General features: G+C 34.5%; 3 protein-coding genes across 3 annotated transcripts; 1 reads left to right on the top strand and 2 right to left on the bottom strand.

Moving 5' to 3' along the window:
- Nucleotides 1-306: 306 nt before the first annotated feature.
- On the bottom strand, nucleotides 307-4,985 carry LOC126774549 (dynein axonemal intermediate chain 2). The gene is made up of 11 exons (XM_050496119.1): nucleotides 4,771-4,985; nucleotides 4,520-4,667; nucleotides 4,192-4,447; nucleotides 4,011-4,120; nucleotides 3,783-3,934; nucleotides 3,210-3,344; nucleotides 3,061-3,142; nucleotides 2,783-2,961; nucleotides 2,429-2,561; nucleotides 942-1,046; nucleotides 307-590 (listed from the first exon to the last, which is right to left on the bottom strand). Exons 1-11 carry the CDS (start codon nucleotides 4,983-4,985, stop codon nucleotides 384-386), a joined length of 1,722 nt encoding a protein of 573 aa, XP_050352076.1. The 3' UTR covers nucleotides 307-383.
- A 277-nt stretch (nucleotides 4,986-5,262) lies between these two features.
- On the bottom strand, nucleotides 5,263-8,215 carry LOC126774555 (meiosis-specific with OB domain-containing protein-like). Its single transcript, XM_050496125.1, has 9 exons — nucleotides 7,969-8,215; nucleotides 7,831-7,892; nucleotides 7,474-7,627; nucleotides 7,277-7,357; nucleotides 6,993-7,086; nucleotides 6,266-6,408; nucleotides 5,870-6,026; nucleotides 5,638-5,740; nucleotides 5,263-5,421 (listed from the first exon to the last, which is right to left on the bottom strand). The coding sequence occupies exons 1-9, from the start codon at nucleotides 8,213-8,215 to the stop codon at nucleotides 5,263-5,265; spliced, it is 1,200 nt and encodes a 399-aa protein (XP_050352082.1).
- A 1,908-nt stretch (nucleotides 8,216-10,123) lies between these two features.
- LOC126774553 (DNA polymerase delta subunit 2) lies at nucleotides 10,124-13,431 on the top strand. Its single transcript, XM_050496122.1, has 8 exons — nucleotides 10,124-10,614; nucleotides 10,698-10,819; nucleotides 10,893-10,986; nucleotides 11,373-11,524; nucleotides 11,987-12,163; nucleotides 12,293-12,364; nucleotides 12,500-12,736; nucleotides 13,170-13,431. The coding sequence occupies exons 1-8, from the start codon at nucleotides 10,244-10,246 to the stop codon at nucleotides 13,280-13,282; spliced, it is 1,338 nt and encodes a 445-aa protein (XP_050352079.1). The 5' UTR covers nucleotides 10,124-10,243; the 3' UTR covers nucleotides 13,283-13,431.
- Nucleotides 13,432-17,087: the final 3,656 nt, after the last annotated feature.

Raw genomic sequence — 17,087 nt, 5'->3', positions numbered from 1 at the left:
ATTTCCAGAACGAAAACGTTGAAACCAAAAACTTACCGTGCTTTCTTTTGCGACACCAGCGCCGTACTCATAATTAATCCTTCGAGTTGTTTCTGCAGCACTGGTGCCACGGTAAATATACCGATGTTTTATGTTTTCCATTGTGCGTACAAATGAATGACTGTTTTCAAAACTCAAATGTACCAGCTAAATGAATTTATAAATTTGAATTTGGAATTCTTAACCAAAGAGAAGATATTTCAGATCAAAGTGGTCAGTACGACAAAACGCTAATTTCATATGTAGGGACATAATATCAGGCCCCATTTAAAAATTTCACTATTGTTTTTTTCCCTATAATTAGCTCTAAGGTATTTAAACCAGTGTAAGTGGACGCGCTCAGCTCACGTCGCCCGGCTGGCGTGGCGCGCCTGCAGCTCGGCGACGGCGTGGCGGTAGTCGGCGGCGGCGTCGCGCAGGTCGGCGTCGCGCCGCGCCGCGTCGGCGTCGGGCGCGTGCGCGGCGCCGTCGCGGTCCTGCCGCATCTTCAGTCGCAGCTCGCGCATGCGAGCTTCCAGGATACGTTCTCGCTTATTTTCTCGCTCCAAGATCTAAGTGAATGTGTTTTTATTGTATTAGTAAGATTATAATATATAATGCAACTAGAAAATAAAAGTTTATATTTATTTTTACACTCAAAAGTGCAATTTATAGATTATTATAAAATAATATGCTCGTATTTCCGAAATGAGATTTAAAACATTTTGCTGGACATACTTATTTTACTATACTATAATTACCGCCATTTCATCTTTTTTTATTGGCTCAATATATAAAAAAAATATGTTATAAATGTTTAACTAACACAATAATTTACAAATTTATACAAACAAACTGTAATCTAATAGGATAGCTATTGGATCGCAGTTTGTTATTAATCAAAATCAATTTATAATACTTACATGAGTCAGAAGTTGTTTGTCGTTTTTATCCGCAGTCCCAAGGTTTTGAGATAGTTCCGCCAAGTAGATGGTGCCTTTGCTGCTTCCGCATGCTACCAACACTCCCTTAGGTGTAACAAATATGATATATATGTATATTAAATATATATACAGTCGTGGCCAACTAATTAACGACAATAGATCTATGTGAGTAAATATTTACTTTAAGTCTATATTACTAGTGTATCTGTAGACCTTTGATGCTTATTTTGATGCATAAATGAAAGCACATTTAACCTTGAATAAAGCTGGAAATGAATTCAAGGCACTGTCAAAAAGATAGATTTTTCAACGGTAAACAATAACTTCAAATGAGTATTTCATTTCATTTTTGAAATCACGGACAGCTAATTAAGGACACAAATCATCTTAACAGGCATCACATTAAAAATAATTTATTAAATTACCAATTTATCTTTAATGTTAATATTAATTTAATTAAATATACTCTAAATTTTACATTTTTTCATTTCAATTTGTAACATTTTAGTAACCCGTGTGGTTACCCGTGTGGTGTGTTGGTTATAACCATTTGGCATCGACGGGGCATGGATGCTATTAAATTGTCATAGGTCCAATGTCCAAATTTCTTAGCGAACGCTAAACGCGTCGCTCTGTGTTTATTTGTTAGCAAAGAATTTTTTCGAGCAATCCTTCCAAAGAACTGCGCCTCCACTAGACGTCAACTTATAGTTCTAGCTGAAATGCCTGGATCTGTCCCAAAAACTTCGCTTTTTATCAAAACGAAACCCTTAAACGGTTCTTTCTTGTCCATAAGGGTTTCTACAATTTTCTTCTAGAGGTGTTTTATTTTTCGTGGCCTTTTCTTTCTAGGAAAACTGAGACGTATTGTAGTATTGAACTGCATTAGAAATCTTCGAACAATAAAGATGATATGCTATCTTCCGATACGGCCATTTATTTTCATCGCAGCTTTTGCTTTTACGTATTTTGGGTCAAGAAATAATTCAATACTATTAGTTACAAGACAACAAATTCAATAATGGCGCCAAAATTAAGCAGCACGAGAAGAAAAAAGTATTTATTTTTAAAAACTTTGAATTTATAACGCAAATGTGATAATGTCCTTAATTAGATGGCCAGGAAAAAAAAACGCAAAACACGTAAGTAGCAAAGAGTTTATCCTTGTTTAAATGGGATAACTAGAATTTATTTTATGAAAATTTTCTATTACTACAAGGGACCTTAATAATAAACATAAAAATAGAGTAAGCATGTTCAAAGCTTTACGGATATACTTGAAATATAGACAAAGTAAATATTTACTCACATAGAACTATTGTCCCTAATAAGTTGGCCACAACTGTATATATAAACAACTCTTATAAACATTAACAAATTAGCACTAAAATAAATAACATGATATTAGAAAAATTTAATACCATATAAAAGTATTTATAATATATTTATAAGAAAAAAAATTATACCCCTTCATGTGGTCGTAGGCGCAATAATGGTTCGTCGCATAGCTGTGCAGTAACAATAGGTGCACTTCGCCTTCTCAACAGATCCCAGCAGGACAGGCAGCCGTCCCACTGAGTCACTAGCAAAAGCGAAAATCTGAAATGAAACATTAAAAAAAAACATTTATTTAAGAGAAAACTTACCTGAAATTATATTGTTGTTTAGGGAGTGACTAGTTAAACAATCCTCTTCAATGATGATGGTAAACAGGAAATCAGAGTTAAATAAACTTCCGCTAAATCACGTCTATAAGTAGGCCCAGTAGTCGTATTGAAATAGTAGGTAGTATATTAAAAAGATAAGTTATTTTATATTGCCTTATAGGGTTCCACGCCCCATCAGTTAGCTTAGTTCGGTGTGGATAAGTCCAAAGTATAGAAGATTCTCTGCAATCTTCACTCCAAACACGAGCTGTCCAGTCGCCAACTGTTAAGAAGTTCTTTAAAAACGTTGGATTTCTTTGTAGAGCGTAAACTGGTCCTAAATGTGCCTCGTACTAAAAAATAAAGCAATAACACTTATAAAAAATTGTAGACACTTGCAGAGAAGACAAACCACTTATTTCAAAGTTTAATTTCGATTCGATTATTCATACCTTTGAGGGCAGTTTTTCCAATGGTGTTTTTCCCTTCCGGTTACCCCCTATCACTAGTCCAGTTTCCGTTCCAACCATGAATCTGAAAAATATAATTTTGAGTTTATCTTCCTAAAGTACCTGATTTAAAATGAAACGTTGTATTTTACCTGGTCGGAATAGTTGGTTCGTATTCAAGCGCGGAAATACCCAAAGCGTTTTCGACGCATTGGTTATCGTTATTCGTTTTAACGACATCTATAATCATTGAATCAGTTGGTTCATTCATATTTCTTATGTCCCACCTGTGAAAATTATACCTGCACTATCAGGAAATAGGTAAGTATCTAATTAAGTCGTCTATCTTTTTTTATATAGAATAGGCAGGCGGACGAACATATGGGCCACCTAATGGTAAGTGGTCACCAACGCCCATAGACATTGGCATTGTAAGAAATGTTAACCATCGCTTACATCACCAATTCGCCACTAACCTTGGGAACTAAGATGTTATGTCTCTTGTGCCTGTAATTGCACTGGCTCACTCACCCATCAAACCGGAACACAACAATACCAAATACTGCTGTTTTGCGGTAGAATATCTGATGAGTGGGTGGTACCTACCCGGACGAGCTTGCACAAAGCTCTACCACCAGTAAACTATCTTATAATATTTCAATTTATCTATTTGTTTGTTGTCTGCTTTATGGGTTATATATTAATATAATCATAAGATACACAACCATTTGACAACCCCGTCAGGTGATGCCGAAAAGAATTCTGCACCAGTTTTTGAATTAATGAAGAGAACGTTTCGTGCAAGGTCTCTATGAGCAACGTGTGGAGGGCAAAGTGCTATTGCTTCGCTGCCCTTTCTCATATCCCAGCAGCCAACCTGATAAAATTAAGTTTACATAAAAGATTATCTGAAAGATTTCTATAGCATTTGTCATTGCGCTACTTAAACATACTTGACCGTTCATCAAACCCCCCACAAGAATATGTTGATCTCGAGGATTGTATTGTAAATCCAATAATGGTTGAGGTGGTGTTATAACTAACTCTGGTGCGTTGGCATTTTCTAGAAATAAGTTGTTTAGAAATTCGTTTATTAGAAATTGTTTTATTAAAAACATTTATTTTTAGTTTTACCTATGTCCCAAATATATGAAAATTGAAGACTTCTGGCACATCGAACGAAATTAACATCCGCATGTGCTGATGCTAAGCGGGCGCCGTCTGCCTGCCACGACAGTGAACGAATTGGCCTTCTAGCAGAACCCGGCTCTCGGTATACGTTAACGGTATGACAACTGCTACGTTCTACTGGAGGGATAGAAGACAGCTCAGAGTAATATATTTGGTACATATCAACGGCGTTGTTTTGGAGTATATTATGTTCCATGCTCTGTAATTAAAAAAAAAAATTGTTTAATGCTTCGTTAAAAAAACGTTTGATAAAATATTGTAAAATATTTACATGTCCCAAATGCATGACAGCATGTATATAGGCATCGTCTTTCTCAATTTTCCTCCGATATCTCTGGGCCGCTTCAGGATCGTTTGTATTTATATCCTTAGGCCAGCCGCCTTCCACATGATTTACACCGGAACTTGTATATTCGGCTCTAAAACCTTTTAGCTTTTTAGCGAACACTATTTCGTAATACTTAACCTCCGCGATGAACTTTTCAAAAGATAATTTTAATATTTAGTAATTATAACCCTTACCTGACTGAGTTAACCCAATGCTCTGACATAGTGCCGGTGTTCTGTATGCTAACATTTACAGGATTTCGAAGAATGTAGTTTTTATACATAGCTGGATTAGGAGAGATATTAATATTCAACTCGGGACCATGATCTGTGAAAAGTGTCTGCCTCCCAAAATGTTTCCTTCGTTTCGTATATTCGTATGTGAATTCACTTTTATCAGATTTTTCCATTGCTTACCGTTTGTTTATTAACAATATTTCTAATATGTAACATAAGCATGCGATTTCCATGCGAAGGTTTGATCGATAAACGAAACGCTATGACAATATTTTCAAAAGGCACAATGTTACTAGGCCTTCTGTTATAATAGTTTTGATTGTTTATAAATGTATTCAACATTGTAAAAGGTGTAACCGAATAATGATTTTTTATCAAGTATGTATTTAAATTAAAAAAAAAGATCATGTAATAATTGTTTTATTAATGAAAAGAAGAATCGACGAAAAATCAATACAAAGGTATTGGATCGGCAGGTGACGCTTTTCGCAGAGTCAAGATAACGAGACGCGGCGGAGTCACCGCGACTTTAGCGCTGCATTGCTCCAAAAGGAACATCCAACGAATAGCTCCTCTTTCTTCTACTGACATTGCCTTTAACTGTTCTACCTACATTTTAACAAATTTAGAATACTTAAAATAATTAACCAGAAACCTTTAAGTTCTGTATGTAGGAACATAATTAATTAGGTAAGTGTAACAAAAATGGAGATATGAAACTTAGGTACATAACGATGAGAATGACGATAGATACGCGGAATTATAAAAATGACATAATATACACATGACTAATTTTAAATTTACAATGAAACTTTGTGTTCTCACCGAGTATCCGAATGCGTCTTCTGTTACTTTAACAGGCAAACGTGCATTAAGCTCGCCCGTGTGGTCTGCGAAGCGAACTCTCAATTCTTCTAATTTTCCATCTCTGTTGATTTGATAGTTTCATTATGTTTTATATGATTTACTTTTTTTTGGAATATGAAATCGTATTCGAAGATAATATATCAATGAATTACATCGGTAAAGTTTATCAATATGAATAAGGTGTACTAACGTAGTTACAATTTCTTCTAAATCAACGTGTGTCAGCAGCGCATGTAGTGCAGCGCAAAATGGAACTCCAGACTTAAGGCGATCCTGTATTTGTGACACAGAGGCTGCACACGCGCGTTCCCCGCTCCAAGCCGCCCAGGTGGCGGCTTCTCCACCATCTGGAACAATTTATTCAATCCAATATTACATGATATTATTTTGTCATTTTTAGCCATTTCTTTGAAAGATACTTTACCTTTAAACATTGAGCAGCCGAGATGGTCCATCCAAAAGTTTTTAATAAAGCTATTTTATCTACTTTAAATCTACTTACTATCTTAGATAATAATTAATTATATTATGACGTTAAATATTTTCTTTATAAAATATATAATATAGTGTAGCGGAGGAGACTGACTGCGCACGTGCAGACGCAAGGCCTCGGCCTCGGGCGCGTGCGGCTGGTGCGTGAGCACGCTGCGCGCGCACGTCTGCAGGCGGCGCCACACGCGCGCGTCCGCCACGAACAGCACGCTCTCCCACGCCCGCCACGCCTCCGCCCTGCGCCACACCGCCGCGGTACTCGTTACACACTATATCACTATATCAGATATTCTACCGCAAAACAGCAGTACTTGTTATTTTTGTGTTCCGGTTTGAAGGGTGAGTGAGCCAGTGTAATTACAGGCACAAGGGACATAAAATCTTAGTTCCCAAGGTTGGTGGCGCATTGGCTGTATAAGAGATGGTTGACATTTCTTACAATGCCAATGTCTAAGGGCGTTTGGTGACCACTTCCCATCAGGTGGCCCTTATGCTCGTCCGCCTTCCTATTCTATAAAAAAAAAAAAAAAATATTACTCGCCGCTATGATCGCCTCCCGCTCCCGCTGCGGTACTGTGGTAACGGTCGCAAGTTCGATCCAGAGTGACGACTAAAATGTGCTTACATGAATAGAGTTCATTTTGATTTTTAATTTACAGACTATTCAAGTTTGTAATGGTTGTGTATTCTTTTGTTTATTAAATGTACTATCAAACCAATGGTCGGGTTTTTTTATTAAATAGGCGGACTGAAAAATTGTTCACGTGATGGTAAGTGGTCACAACCGCCCGTAGACATTAGTAATATTATAAAATATTCACCTTTGAATTGTATCAATATCGAAAATATCAAGAATAAGCGAAGCGGGGGTCGTATTGTCGATAATTTCAACAGATCGCACCGACATTTCTACACCTATAAAAATACAAATGAAATATTAAAAATGAAGTTTTCTTATTATTAAGTTTCACTATTAATTTATTTAACTTGCTTAATAATAACGGAGACAACTTTACATTTAAATAATTACTGTAACATGACGATTCAAAAGTGCCCAGCCAGTAAGCCTACTTGAATACAGAATAATTTATATTTGTAGGTTTACCTGCTTTAGTTTTAATAGTCTTAACAGGTTTCACAGATTTAACAACCACTAGTAAATCTACGTAGACGTCACTTTTTTGTTCTGCAATATATATATATATATATATATATTAATTTTAATTTTAATAAACTTTTGACCTGAATTGAATTGATCAATTATTGTTAAATAATATTAAGAAAGAAAGCGTAAAACCTTACCTTGGAATTTAACAACTTCCGAAAGTCCGCAATATCCAGCACCAGGTTTCGTAGGAATATGCAAAAGTGGAAAGTACATTCCGATTGTGTCTCCATCAAATATGCTTACCTCAGATTGACCTTCATTGAGTGAAAGATAAAATGGGGAACTCACCTTAAAATATTAAATGTATATTATATGAAATCGTTGTATCTTATTGTTCTATAAAGAAGATAAACACGACGAACAAGGGTGAAGAAATAACATACCTGTATTGAACTTTATTTATAAAGTATAGGGCGAATAAAATATTTTTTACATAATCATAATAAAAGTGCAAAAATACTTATAACAACATTACCAATATATATACAAACCTGAGGCCGATATATCTCATTATTTCCATTCTTAACACAAATTTTAGGAGAAGATATTTCAACTAAAAATTAAGAATTTTTTGTTAGATCAAATATTCTTGATAATATGATAAAAAAGCATTTTAATTGTATTATTACCGACGTCACCAACTAGAAATCTCTCGTAAAAAGTTATCACAAAATATTCAGATCCCCAAACATCTACATTAATTGTATCAATCTCAGAATCTCGTAAAGTGAAGGACATAACGCCGCGTGTTTCACCATTTTTTTTCTTAGAACCTATAGTGCGAGGACTATTTTTTGCTATTATAATACCAACTATTAAAGCATTTTTAATATTAATATTTAAATTATTAAGGCACACTTTTTGGACACCCGCCATATTTTCAATTTCCCGCCAAATGAATACTTGTCAGTTTTTTATTTCATTGCCATATTAATAGAAAATTATTCTTAATCCTATTATAATGCTAAGTAAAACGAAACGTAACTCTGTGATGCTGGCGAAAACATTCAAAGCTAAATCGTTATCATTATATAATATAATCGTTAATTCGTTAATCGAATTTTAAGAAAAAATTCATTTTTGCAGATTCTTTTGAAAAATTCTTTCGATAGTATTTTTTATATTTTAAATATGATTTTTTGAGATCATAAAAAATAAGCTCATCTTCCTAACTGAATCTTTGCGTCTAATCGAGAATTTATTAGTACATTTTTTGTCGTAAATATAGGTAATTATGTGTAATATGAATGATAGCTTTATTAATTGCTGAAAAATATATACTTGTTTTTAAACGAACTCAATTTAACTTATGTATTATAATATCTTCTGTGTATTATTTAAGACCCATAATAGTAGAAAGTAATAAATAAAATGAAATTAAATCGCTTTCGCCGGATTTTATAAACCATTGTCATTTCCACATTATCGTTTTAATGGCATTGTAGCTTACTAGCTGACCCCTGTCCACTTCGTTTGGCCTAACATTAATAAAATTGTCTCGCGTATTTGATATTTTAAATTCTCTTAAACAATGCAACCAAAAAACAAACTGTAAAATATAAATTTTATCTAAATGTGTAATATGTGTTGTATATAAAAAAACCGACATGGTCGCGGTTCCATATCTATGTCTTATTTAACCATTGGTCCAAATTATATGAAGTAAAAGGGAAAAGTCTTTTGTTTTAAGCACTTGAAACAATAAGTTTACTTATTTTGATAAGAATTCATAATTGTTGATAATATGACCAATAAACATGACAACGATTTCAATTATTTTTTTTAATATAAAAAACTTCTTTTTGTGACTTAATATAAAAGTTAGGCATATGTTGTCGCTGACTTTTTTGTAGGTAATATCAAGCTCTACAACTTTTCTCTAGATCATAATTCTCTCATCGTTAAGGTAGCGTTCGTAAGAAACGTTTTCGTTTGATCGTTTTTTCTTTGACTTACTTTGCAATTCCCACTACCACGAAAAAGTCGGGTAAAATAATTTTCAAAATCAGTTTAGTAGATGCAGAGATTAACCCCTACAACCTCACAAAGTTTACCTTTTTATGATATTAGTATAGATACTAAATATTTTTAGATGACAACGGTGACAAGTGTAGTGAGTAGGTAATACTTTTTTGTTAATTTTAGTTATAATTGAAGTTTATTAGGAAAAAAAATCTTGTGTAGGCCTACATAACATTCAATGTTAGGTAGGTTAATTTCATTTTTTTCAATAGGTTCTCAACAATGTGTACCTAATAGGTAGTTTATTATGTGGAGTGTTGGTGTGTTCTATTAAAGTATTTAACATTCTGCTATCATTCTGTTTTTTTTTTATATTAACAAATATTTTTTTTTATTAAATTAGGTACGTAATATTGTAAACAGTAAGTACTTACCTACCTTCTGCTTAAGCAGAATGGTTCACATTCAAAATTCAGAAAGTAACAACCCTAGAAGAATTCCCGACTCTCCTATCTTGTTTCCTTTATGACCCCGTGACGATCGTGAGGCTGCGTGAGGAGGGATCGAACACATTTTTTCGTTTATTGCTTAAAATATTAACATAAATGTAAAACTAACGCTAATGTAACTAAAAAGTTAAAATTTTTTAAATATAATTTTCCGAAATAAAATTTATTCAAATATAACCAGGTCCTAACTAGAAAAAAATTGTAAAAATTGGTTTCAAAGTTTTTAATCGTCCCAACTCACCCCATTTTACGGTGCCTACTTAATTCTTACTCTATGACAATTGACAACTGAACTACGAAAACTGTTTTACGTTGAAATTCGGCGGCAATGGCAAAGTAAAATATTGTGATTTGTGATTTATAATTCAATACCTTAATGATAAAGATAAGTGCGTTGTGTTTTGAATAAAATATATTTCAAATATCACTCAACATGTTGTTTAAAGTGGAGTCTAATGGCTCTTCAGTCACTAAAAACGAAACCAATAAATTTGAAATAATTGATTTACAAAGGCGCACTGTAGATTATACAGATTGTTCTAAACGCTTTTATCAGGTATCCCGTGATTTTTCCCAGCAATACGCTCACATATATTCAGCAAGATTAAATACCTTTAGGAATATATTAATGCCTATTGTACAAAAAAGATGGTCCGACAAGTACAAAATATTAAAATTGTGTGAATTACGCGATAAAGGCACGCCATGTATCATAATGGGAACACTTTTCAAATTACAAGAATTGAAGCCGAGTATTTTGAAGGAGCTTTCAGATCAACTTGAAATATTACCGCAGCCAGCTAGGTTTGAATTGATTAAAATGTAATACTTGGTAGTATGATGTCTGGAGTTTTGTAATGTAATATTTTTTTCTTATACCAATGCAGGACTCACTTTGTACATGAAACAGACACTTTAGTATTGGAAGATGAACTGCAGAGAATTAAATTGTCTGGTGATTGTATTGATGTTAACAAAGTAGTAACAGGTGTTGTTACTGCACTACTAGGTAATAACAAACAAAAATAAAAACAAATACATAATAATAATAAATAAACTATCATAATTACAATATTTTACAGGAAGTGAAGATGAAGATGGAATTTTTACAGTGAAAGATGTATGCTGGGCTGGATGTTGTATACAAAAACCATTGCCGATCTTAAATGATGATAGGTATAATAAATATATATAATATATATCTAATTATATTAAACTCTAAACCTCGACTTTATTATACCTGATACTTAAGTTCTTAAAACTAATAACTAATCCAGGTTAACTAATTATTTTATTTATATTTGTTTTTTATCAAGAAATGATCTATCTCTTTTGGGTTATTATTATTCCAAATGGTTGGATATGTGTTTTTTAAGTGATGATGGGAACTGTAGTTTTCCTGAAATATGTCAAGAATACCTCAAAATATAAGTTAATTTTTGGAATAATAACCTATCACATCCCATTATTGGATAATCCTTTATTGTATGGTATTCTGAACAGAAGTAGGAAAGGTGTACTTGTTCTTAAATGATTGTTGAAAGCAAAGTTTTGAATTTAAGGTATGTCATTTTTATGTCGGGACTAAATCTGGCATCAAAAACTGGAAATCATTTGTTTTCATTAAACTTACTTCTTGAGTGGCTATGTGGATTTTGTGGCACATCAGATTATCAGGAGGAGGTTTCCAAAGTTGTCAGAGTTGTTATAGCAGGTAATCATGTCTAACATTTTTATTCCTATAATCTTATTAAAATTTTTCCTCCTTAAATTTGTCCTTTCTTAATCCTTGATAGGGTTTGCGTGGTAGGATCATTATAAGTAATTAAGCTGCCTTTGTGTGCATCATAGTTTAACTCTGTTTGTGTAATTGGTAATTTATGATAAAAGATAATTTATGAATTTGATGGGCCGGTTGGCGTGGTTTGTAGATACTTGCCATTCACGCCAAAGGTTGTGGGTTCGATTCCCACCCAGGACAGACATTTGTGTGCATGAACATGTCTGTTTGTCCTGAGTCTGTATGTAATTACCTATATAAGTATGTATTTACAAAAGAAAAGTAGCATATGCGCACCTTGGGAGAGGCCTATGTTCAGCAGTGGACAACGATTGGCTGTTGATTGAAACATTAAAATTCATACATTTTAAACAAATTATTTTATTTTAAATACAGGTGGGATATATGCAAATCAATCAAATTCAAGTGTGCTTAATGAATCAGATGTAATAGTTGCTTCAGAAGTGGTAGATTCTTTTGCTGCTGCTGTCAGTGCAGTTGTTCCTTTGGACCTAATGCCTGGATGTAAGGATCCTGCAGGGATAATGTTACCGCAAAAACCATTCCATTATTGTAAGTTTTGCATTTTAGATCATAAGAAGAATATCATTATTTATTTCATTATTTTTAGTTCATTTTATAGTTTCCTTATTATATATATTTTAAATATTGATAATTAGTTTTAAAAGTTTTATTTTTCAGGTCTATTTCCAAAAGCAGTAGAATACAAATCATTTAATCGTGTTTCTAATCCATATGAGTGTGATATTGGAGGTATGTACAGCATTTATTCATAAAAAATCTACAAATACAATTAAAATCAAAATATGATAAATGGTCAATAGTATAGTATAGTTCATAATATTTTATATGTATTTTACATACATGTATTAATATATTTATTTTCAGGTTTTGTATGTTTGGGAACCTCCGGTGAGCCTGTTACAGATGTTATGCGGTATAGCAAGCTTGACAAACCATTAGATGTCATGAAGAAAACATTAGAATGGCGCCATGTAGCGCCAACATGTCCAGACACAGTTCCTTGCACCCCATGCTTGGACACAGACCCTTTCACTATTTACAATTGTCCTGCAATTTATTTCAATGGAAATTGTGATGAATTCTCAACAGAACTTTTTACAGGTATAATTGTTTATAATGTTATTTTATAATCACTTCAATATATTTTCTCTCATGTGAAACAGTATCAGTTCAAGGATTCAAAAATAGTTATTCAGCTCAACAGTAAACAGAATACCTGTTTACTGTGTTTATAATAATAGGAAAGTTCAAGGTTCAAGCTCAAATTACTCAATTACTTGTTGAGGAAAATTGGAATATTTGTCTTAATAAGTCAAGTGGCAATATTCTCACAAATGCATCCAATATGTGTTTGTTTATATGATACTTGAGTTAAAAGAATTTTTATAATTATATGTGTACCTATAATATGCATAATATCTTCTTTGTGAAAAATAAAATATATGTTGCATTGCTAAATTTATTTATTATGTCTGTCATTTTAAATAATGATATGAATGATATGATATACTAAAATAAATATTATATTTTTTAGGGGATGACCAACAATTAATCAGATTGGTGTGTATTCCTAATTTTTGTGAAACGAAGACAGTAGCTTTTGTTAATTTAAAGAACTTGGAATGCTACAGTATGGTATTTGACTAAATATTATTTTAAACCAATACAATAGAACATATCAGAACCTATTGAAGACAAAAAACTGGCGAAACTTTTAATAAATGTAAGATAAATAAAATAATGTAGCATGTGATGAGTGTAAGTTTTCTTTAAATACACAATTTTTTTAATTTTTATTTTGTACTTTGTTCAAATCATTTTTTTATATTTGATATCCTATTGCACACCACGCAGAACAGAGTGGAATCTACATATTATTTGGCATGTGGCGATGCACAGCATCCGTGAGAGTGCGTTGTATACTTCCCTTTCCTGTTTCTGGTATATAGTGTGGGGATGTGACGTCACGTCCGCTCCCCACCATTTGATTGGTCTCGGACCAATCAAATGGCAGTGGCAGTGGCAGTGGCAGCTAGCCGTTTTGCTTTCATAGCGTCGTTACTTCTCTTAGTGTAAACATCTATTCTTGAAGTGTTTTGAGGTTCTTTTAGTGATTATTTAAAAAAAAAAATACTGTGAACAAGTATTTGATCCAGTATAATTATGAGTAGTGAAAGTGAAGTGGAAAATGTGCACTTAGACCATATTGGGTTTGAGCAAGTCGCTGGCTGTAGTTACCGGTCTACACATTCGCCGGTCTTAAACCCTGCGTCTAAGAAAATAATACAACGAAGCGAGTCAAATTCGTCTTCTTCAAATTCCTCTGATTCAGTCAGAGGGTAGACAAAGGAAACGGATGAAGTCTTCAAATCAATTCGAGGTTTTGACAAACAGGATCGGTGAGTTTATTAAGAAATAATCGCAAGACCTCCCCGAACATCGAGCGCTACCAAGAAATACCATACCGTGAGAAATAATCACACCATGCATTCCTTGAAGCTACCACCTGTTGCCAGCGTCGCTGCTTTGTTTCGCAAGACCTCCCGAACATCGAGTGCTACCAAGAATTACCATACCGTGGGGACCATTCAGTGATTCACCGATTTCGTTATAAATATGTAATTCAGACTACAGATCTTCACTTTTTGTTCTAATATCGAACAGACTGTCACGTATTAGAAATTAGAAATAATTAATTGTTAAATTTAATTACTTAAATAAACGTATAAGTTAAATTCGTTCGGTTTCATTCTGCATCCTCAACGGCAGCCCTACGTAATTGGCGCAGTCGGTAGGATGCTCGCGGAACGTTTCGCGTAGAAGATTTCCGTAATCGTGTGAAGCCCCGCCGTAGCTTGTCTAGCTGCTGCATCCAGAGCATCCGAATCTACGAGTAGTGCTGCACCAGAGGTATCCAGACATCGATAACGCAGAGAGACCGAAACGTGTTCATGTGAGTACACTAGATTCTTTTTAGTGGTTGCTCAATCCTAGCCTAACTAACCTGTTAATAAAATTTGCCAAGATTTTTCATTTAAGAAAATCGAAGGAACCTAGGATAGTTATTAGTAGTAGGCAAACTTTCGTAGATAATAGAAGAGATATTAGTTTAAGTAGTATAGAAGAACAAACGGAAATGTCTGAGTTAGACACCATTTATAAAGCCTTAAGGTTGGTACCCGAGTTCGACGGGAACCCAAATGTACTTACTAGATTTTTAAAATTATGTGACCAATTGGTAGGACAGTTTTGTAGTGATAGTAGTAGTGAATTAAGTAGGTGTGCTCTTCTCAACGGAATTCTTAACAAAGTAACAGGCTCTGCTGCTCGCTTAATTAATTCTAATGGGATTCCATCCGACTGGCAAGGCATTCGAACTGCTTTAGTGAACAACTTCGCGGACCAACGAGATGAGACCGCTCTATATAACGATTTAGCTATTTTATCGCAAGGTTCTAGCACCGCGCAGGAGTATTATGAGCGTTGCCAGAATCTATACAGTACTATAATGACCTATGTAAACCTGCATGATACCCTTGAGACCACCATTAATGCTAAACGAGATCTTTATCGTAAATTAACGCTTCAAGCGTATTTGCGAGGTTTGAACGATCCCTTAGGATCGCGCATACGTTGCATGCGCCCTGAGACCATCGAAAAGGCATTAGAATTCGTACATGAGGAGATGAATACTATGTACCTACAAAATCGGAACCAAAGATTACCTGACAAAAAATCTATAAATTCTATGTCCGTACCAAATCATTTTGTAAGTGCCTATAAAAAGCCTAACCAACAGTTTTCAATGCCCGCGCCTAAACCTTTTAACTTTAATATACCTGGCCCTTCACGCCCTCATTTCGTTCCACCATCTACACCGCAATGGAGACAGAATCTGTATCAACCCCGCCAATTCGGTCCAACACGTACGCAACAAATTTTTAGATCGTCACCGCCAAATTATAACCCTCAACAAAATAACTTTCAAATAGGTTCACGTCTTAACCACCAAGCTGTTAACCAACCACGTCCTATGAGTGGAGTAAGCCATTATGTTTCAAGACCATCGCCGCCTACACAACCAGCAATTACAGGACATAACTGGGCAAAATCCGGGAACCCACCCCCTACGAACTACTTTAAATCTAAAGAAGTAAATTACAATAGTTTCATTGACAATTCTATATACGATGAATATGCCGATTATTACGATCCATTATTCCGTTCTCGATTACGACACTTATATAGTTATGTTAAATAAACTAAAAGGTTTATACAATTCAAATGTAGTGCTAGATATTAATTTTAGGGAATATTTAGATCTATTAAGATTAGGATATTATTATAAAGATAATGATATAATCTTGGTAATTAAGTTTCCAATCATGAATCCCAATAACTACATCCTTTACAAATTGTCCTTAGCCCCTAATAGTAATGATAAAATTATAATCCCTACCTATCCATACGTAGCAATTCACGAGAAAGATCTACTGTATATAGAGACAGAATGTCCGAAGTACAGTCACGGTCATCTTTGCGAGGACAACTTAAACCGACACTATGGAGAGCAAACGAGCTGCATTCAACATCTTATACTCCAGCAACATATCCATGAAACCTGTCGGGTTACTCCAGTAATCTTATCTTCTCAAGCCATGGAACAATTGGATGATCGTCACTATGTTCTGAGCTTTCCCAACTTAACGAAAGTTCATTTAACCTGTTCTCAAGATCAATACAAAAACCTTCTCGGAAGCTATCTAGCTGAAATACCTAAAGGGTGTGCTCTACAAACGTCCATCTTCACCATCACTAACCACCATGATCAAGTAAAAGGACAAGTTTTGAAAATGTTGAATATAGAATATAGTAATGAAGATCCATACAAAGCGACAGCGAAGAACATCTTGAAATTGAACAGTATAGATTTGACTCACTTACATTCAACCAATACCAGGATTGCCTCTCAAGAACCAGTGACTTTGGAATTGTCGAACTTAGACACGCTCTATCACACGACTATACCTGTCTACCTACTCATCGGTGCATCAGTACTCACTATTAGCATCGTCCTCATTCGTCGCAAATGTATGCTTTCAAAGAATACTAACCAGAAGGAAAATGAGGCAACCAGAACACAAGAAGTCCAGGACAGCCCCAGAGATCCTATGTCTCTATCAGCACTATTTTCGACAAAAGTCTCCAAATAGCTGCTGATCCTGCGGAGGGAGTTGTTAAGAAATAATCGCAAGACCTCCCCGAACATCGAGCGCTACCAAGAAATACCATACCGTGAGAAATAATCACACCATGCATTCCTTGAAGCTACCACCTGTTGCCAGCGTCGCTGCTTTGTTTCGCAAGACCTCCCGAACATCGAGTGCTACCAAGAATTACCATACCGTGGGGACCATTCAGTGATTCACCGATTTCGTTATAAATATGTAAT

The sequence above is a fragment of the Nymphalis io genome, chromosome 16 (assembly GCF_905147045.1).
Source record: "Nymphalis io chromosome 16, ilAglIoxx1.1, whole genome shotgun sequence".
Taxonomy (NCBI): Eukaryota; Metazoa; Arthropoda; class Insecta; order Lepidoptera; family Nymphalidae; genus Nymphalis; species Nymphalis io.
This window is presented reverse-complemented; position numbering and strand designations above follow the sequence as displayed.

Bases quoted from the DNA above. Each gene is read 5' to 3' on its own strand.
- LOC126774549 (XM_050496119.1), bottom strand. From the start codon at position 4,985: ATGGAAAAATCTGATAAAAGTGAATTCACATACGAATATACGAAACGA. The intron at 3,143-3,209 runs GTAAAATACAAC...TATATTTTTCAG, and splicing joins GAACCAACTATTCCGACCAG to ATTCATGGTTGGAACGGAAA. The intron at 1,047-2,428 runs GTATAATTTTTT...GTTACACCTAAG, and splicing joins GCCTACGACCACATGAAGGG to GGAGTGTTGGTAGCATGCGG.
- LOC126774555 (XM_050496125.1), bottom strand. From the start codon at position 8,215: ATGGCGGGTGTCCAAAAAGTGTGCCTTAATAATTTAAATATTAATATT. The intron at 6,409-6,992 runs GTGAATATTTTA...GGTGTGGCGCAG, and splicing joins GATATTGATACAATTCAAAG to GGCGGAGGCGTGGCGGGCGT. The intron at 6,027-6,265 runs GTCAGTCTCCTC...AAATTGTTCCAG, and splicing joins CTTGCGTCTGCACGTGCGCA to ATGGTGGAGAAGCCGCCACC.
- LOC126774553 (XM_050496122.1), top strand. From the start codon at position 10,244: ATGTTGTTTAAAGTGGAGTCTAATGGCTCTTCAGTCACTAAAAACGAA. The intron at 10,987-11,372 runs GTATAATAAATA...TTTGAATTTAAG, and splicing joins CCGATCTTAAATGATGATAG to GTATGTCATTTTTATGTCGG. The intron at 12,737-13,169 runs GTATAATTGTTT...TATATTTTTTAG, and splicing joins CTCAACAGAACTTTTTACAG to GGGATGACCAACAATTAATC.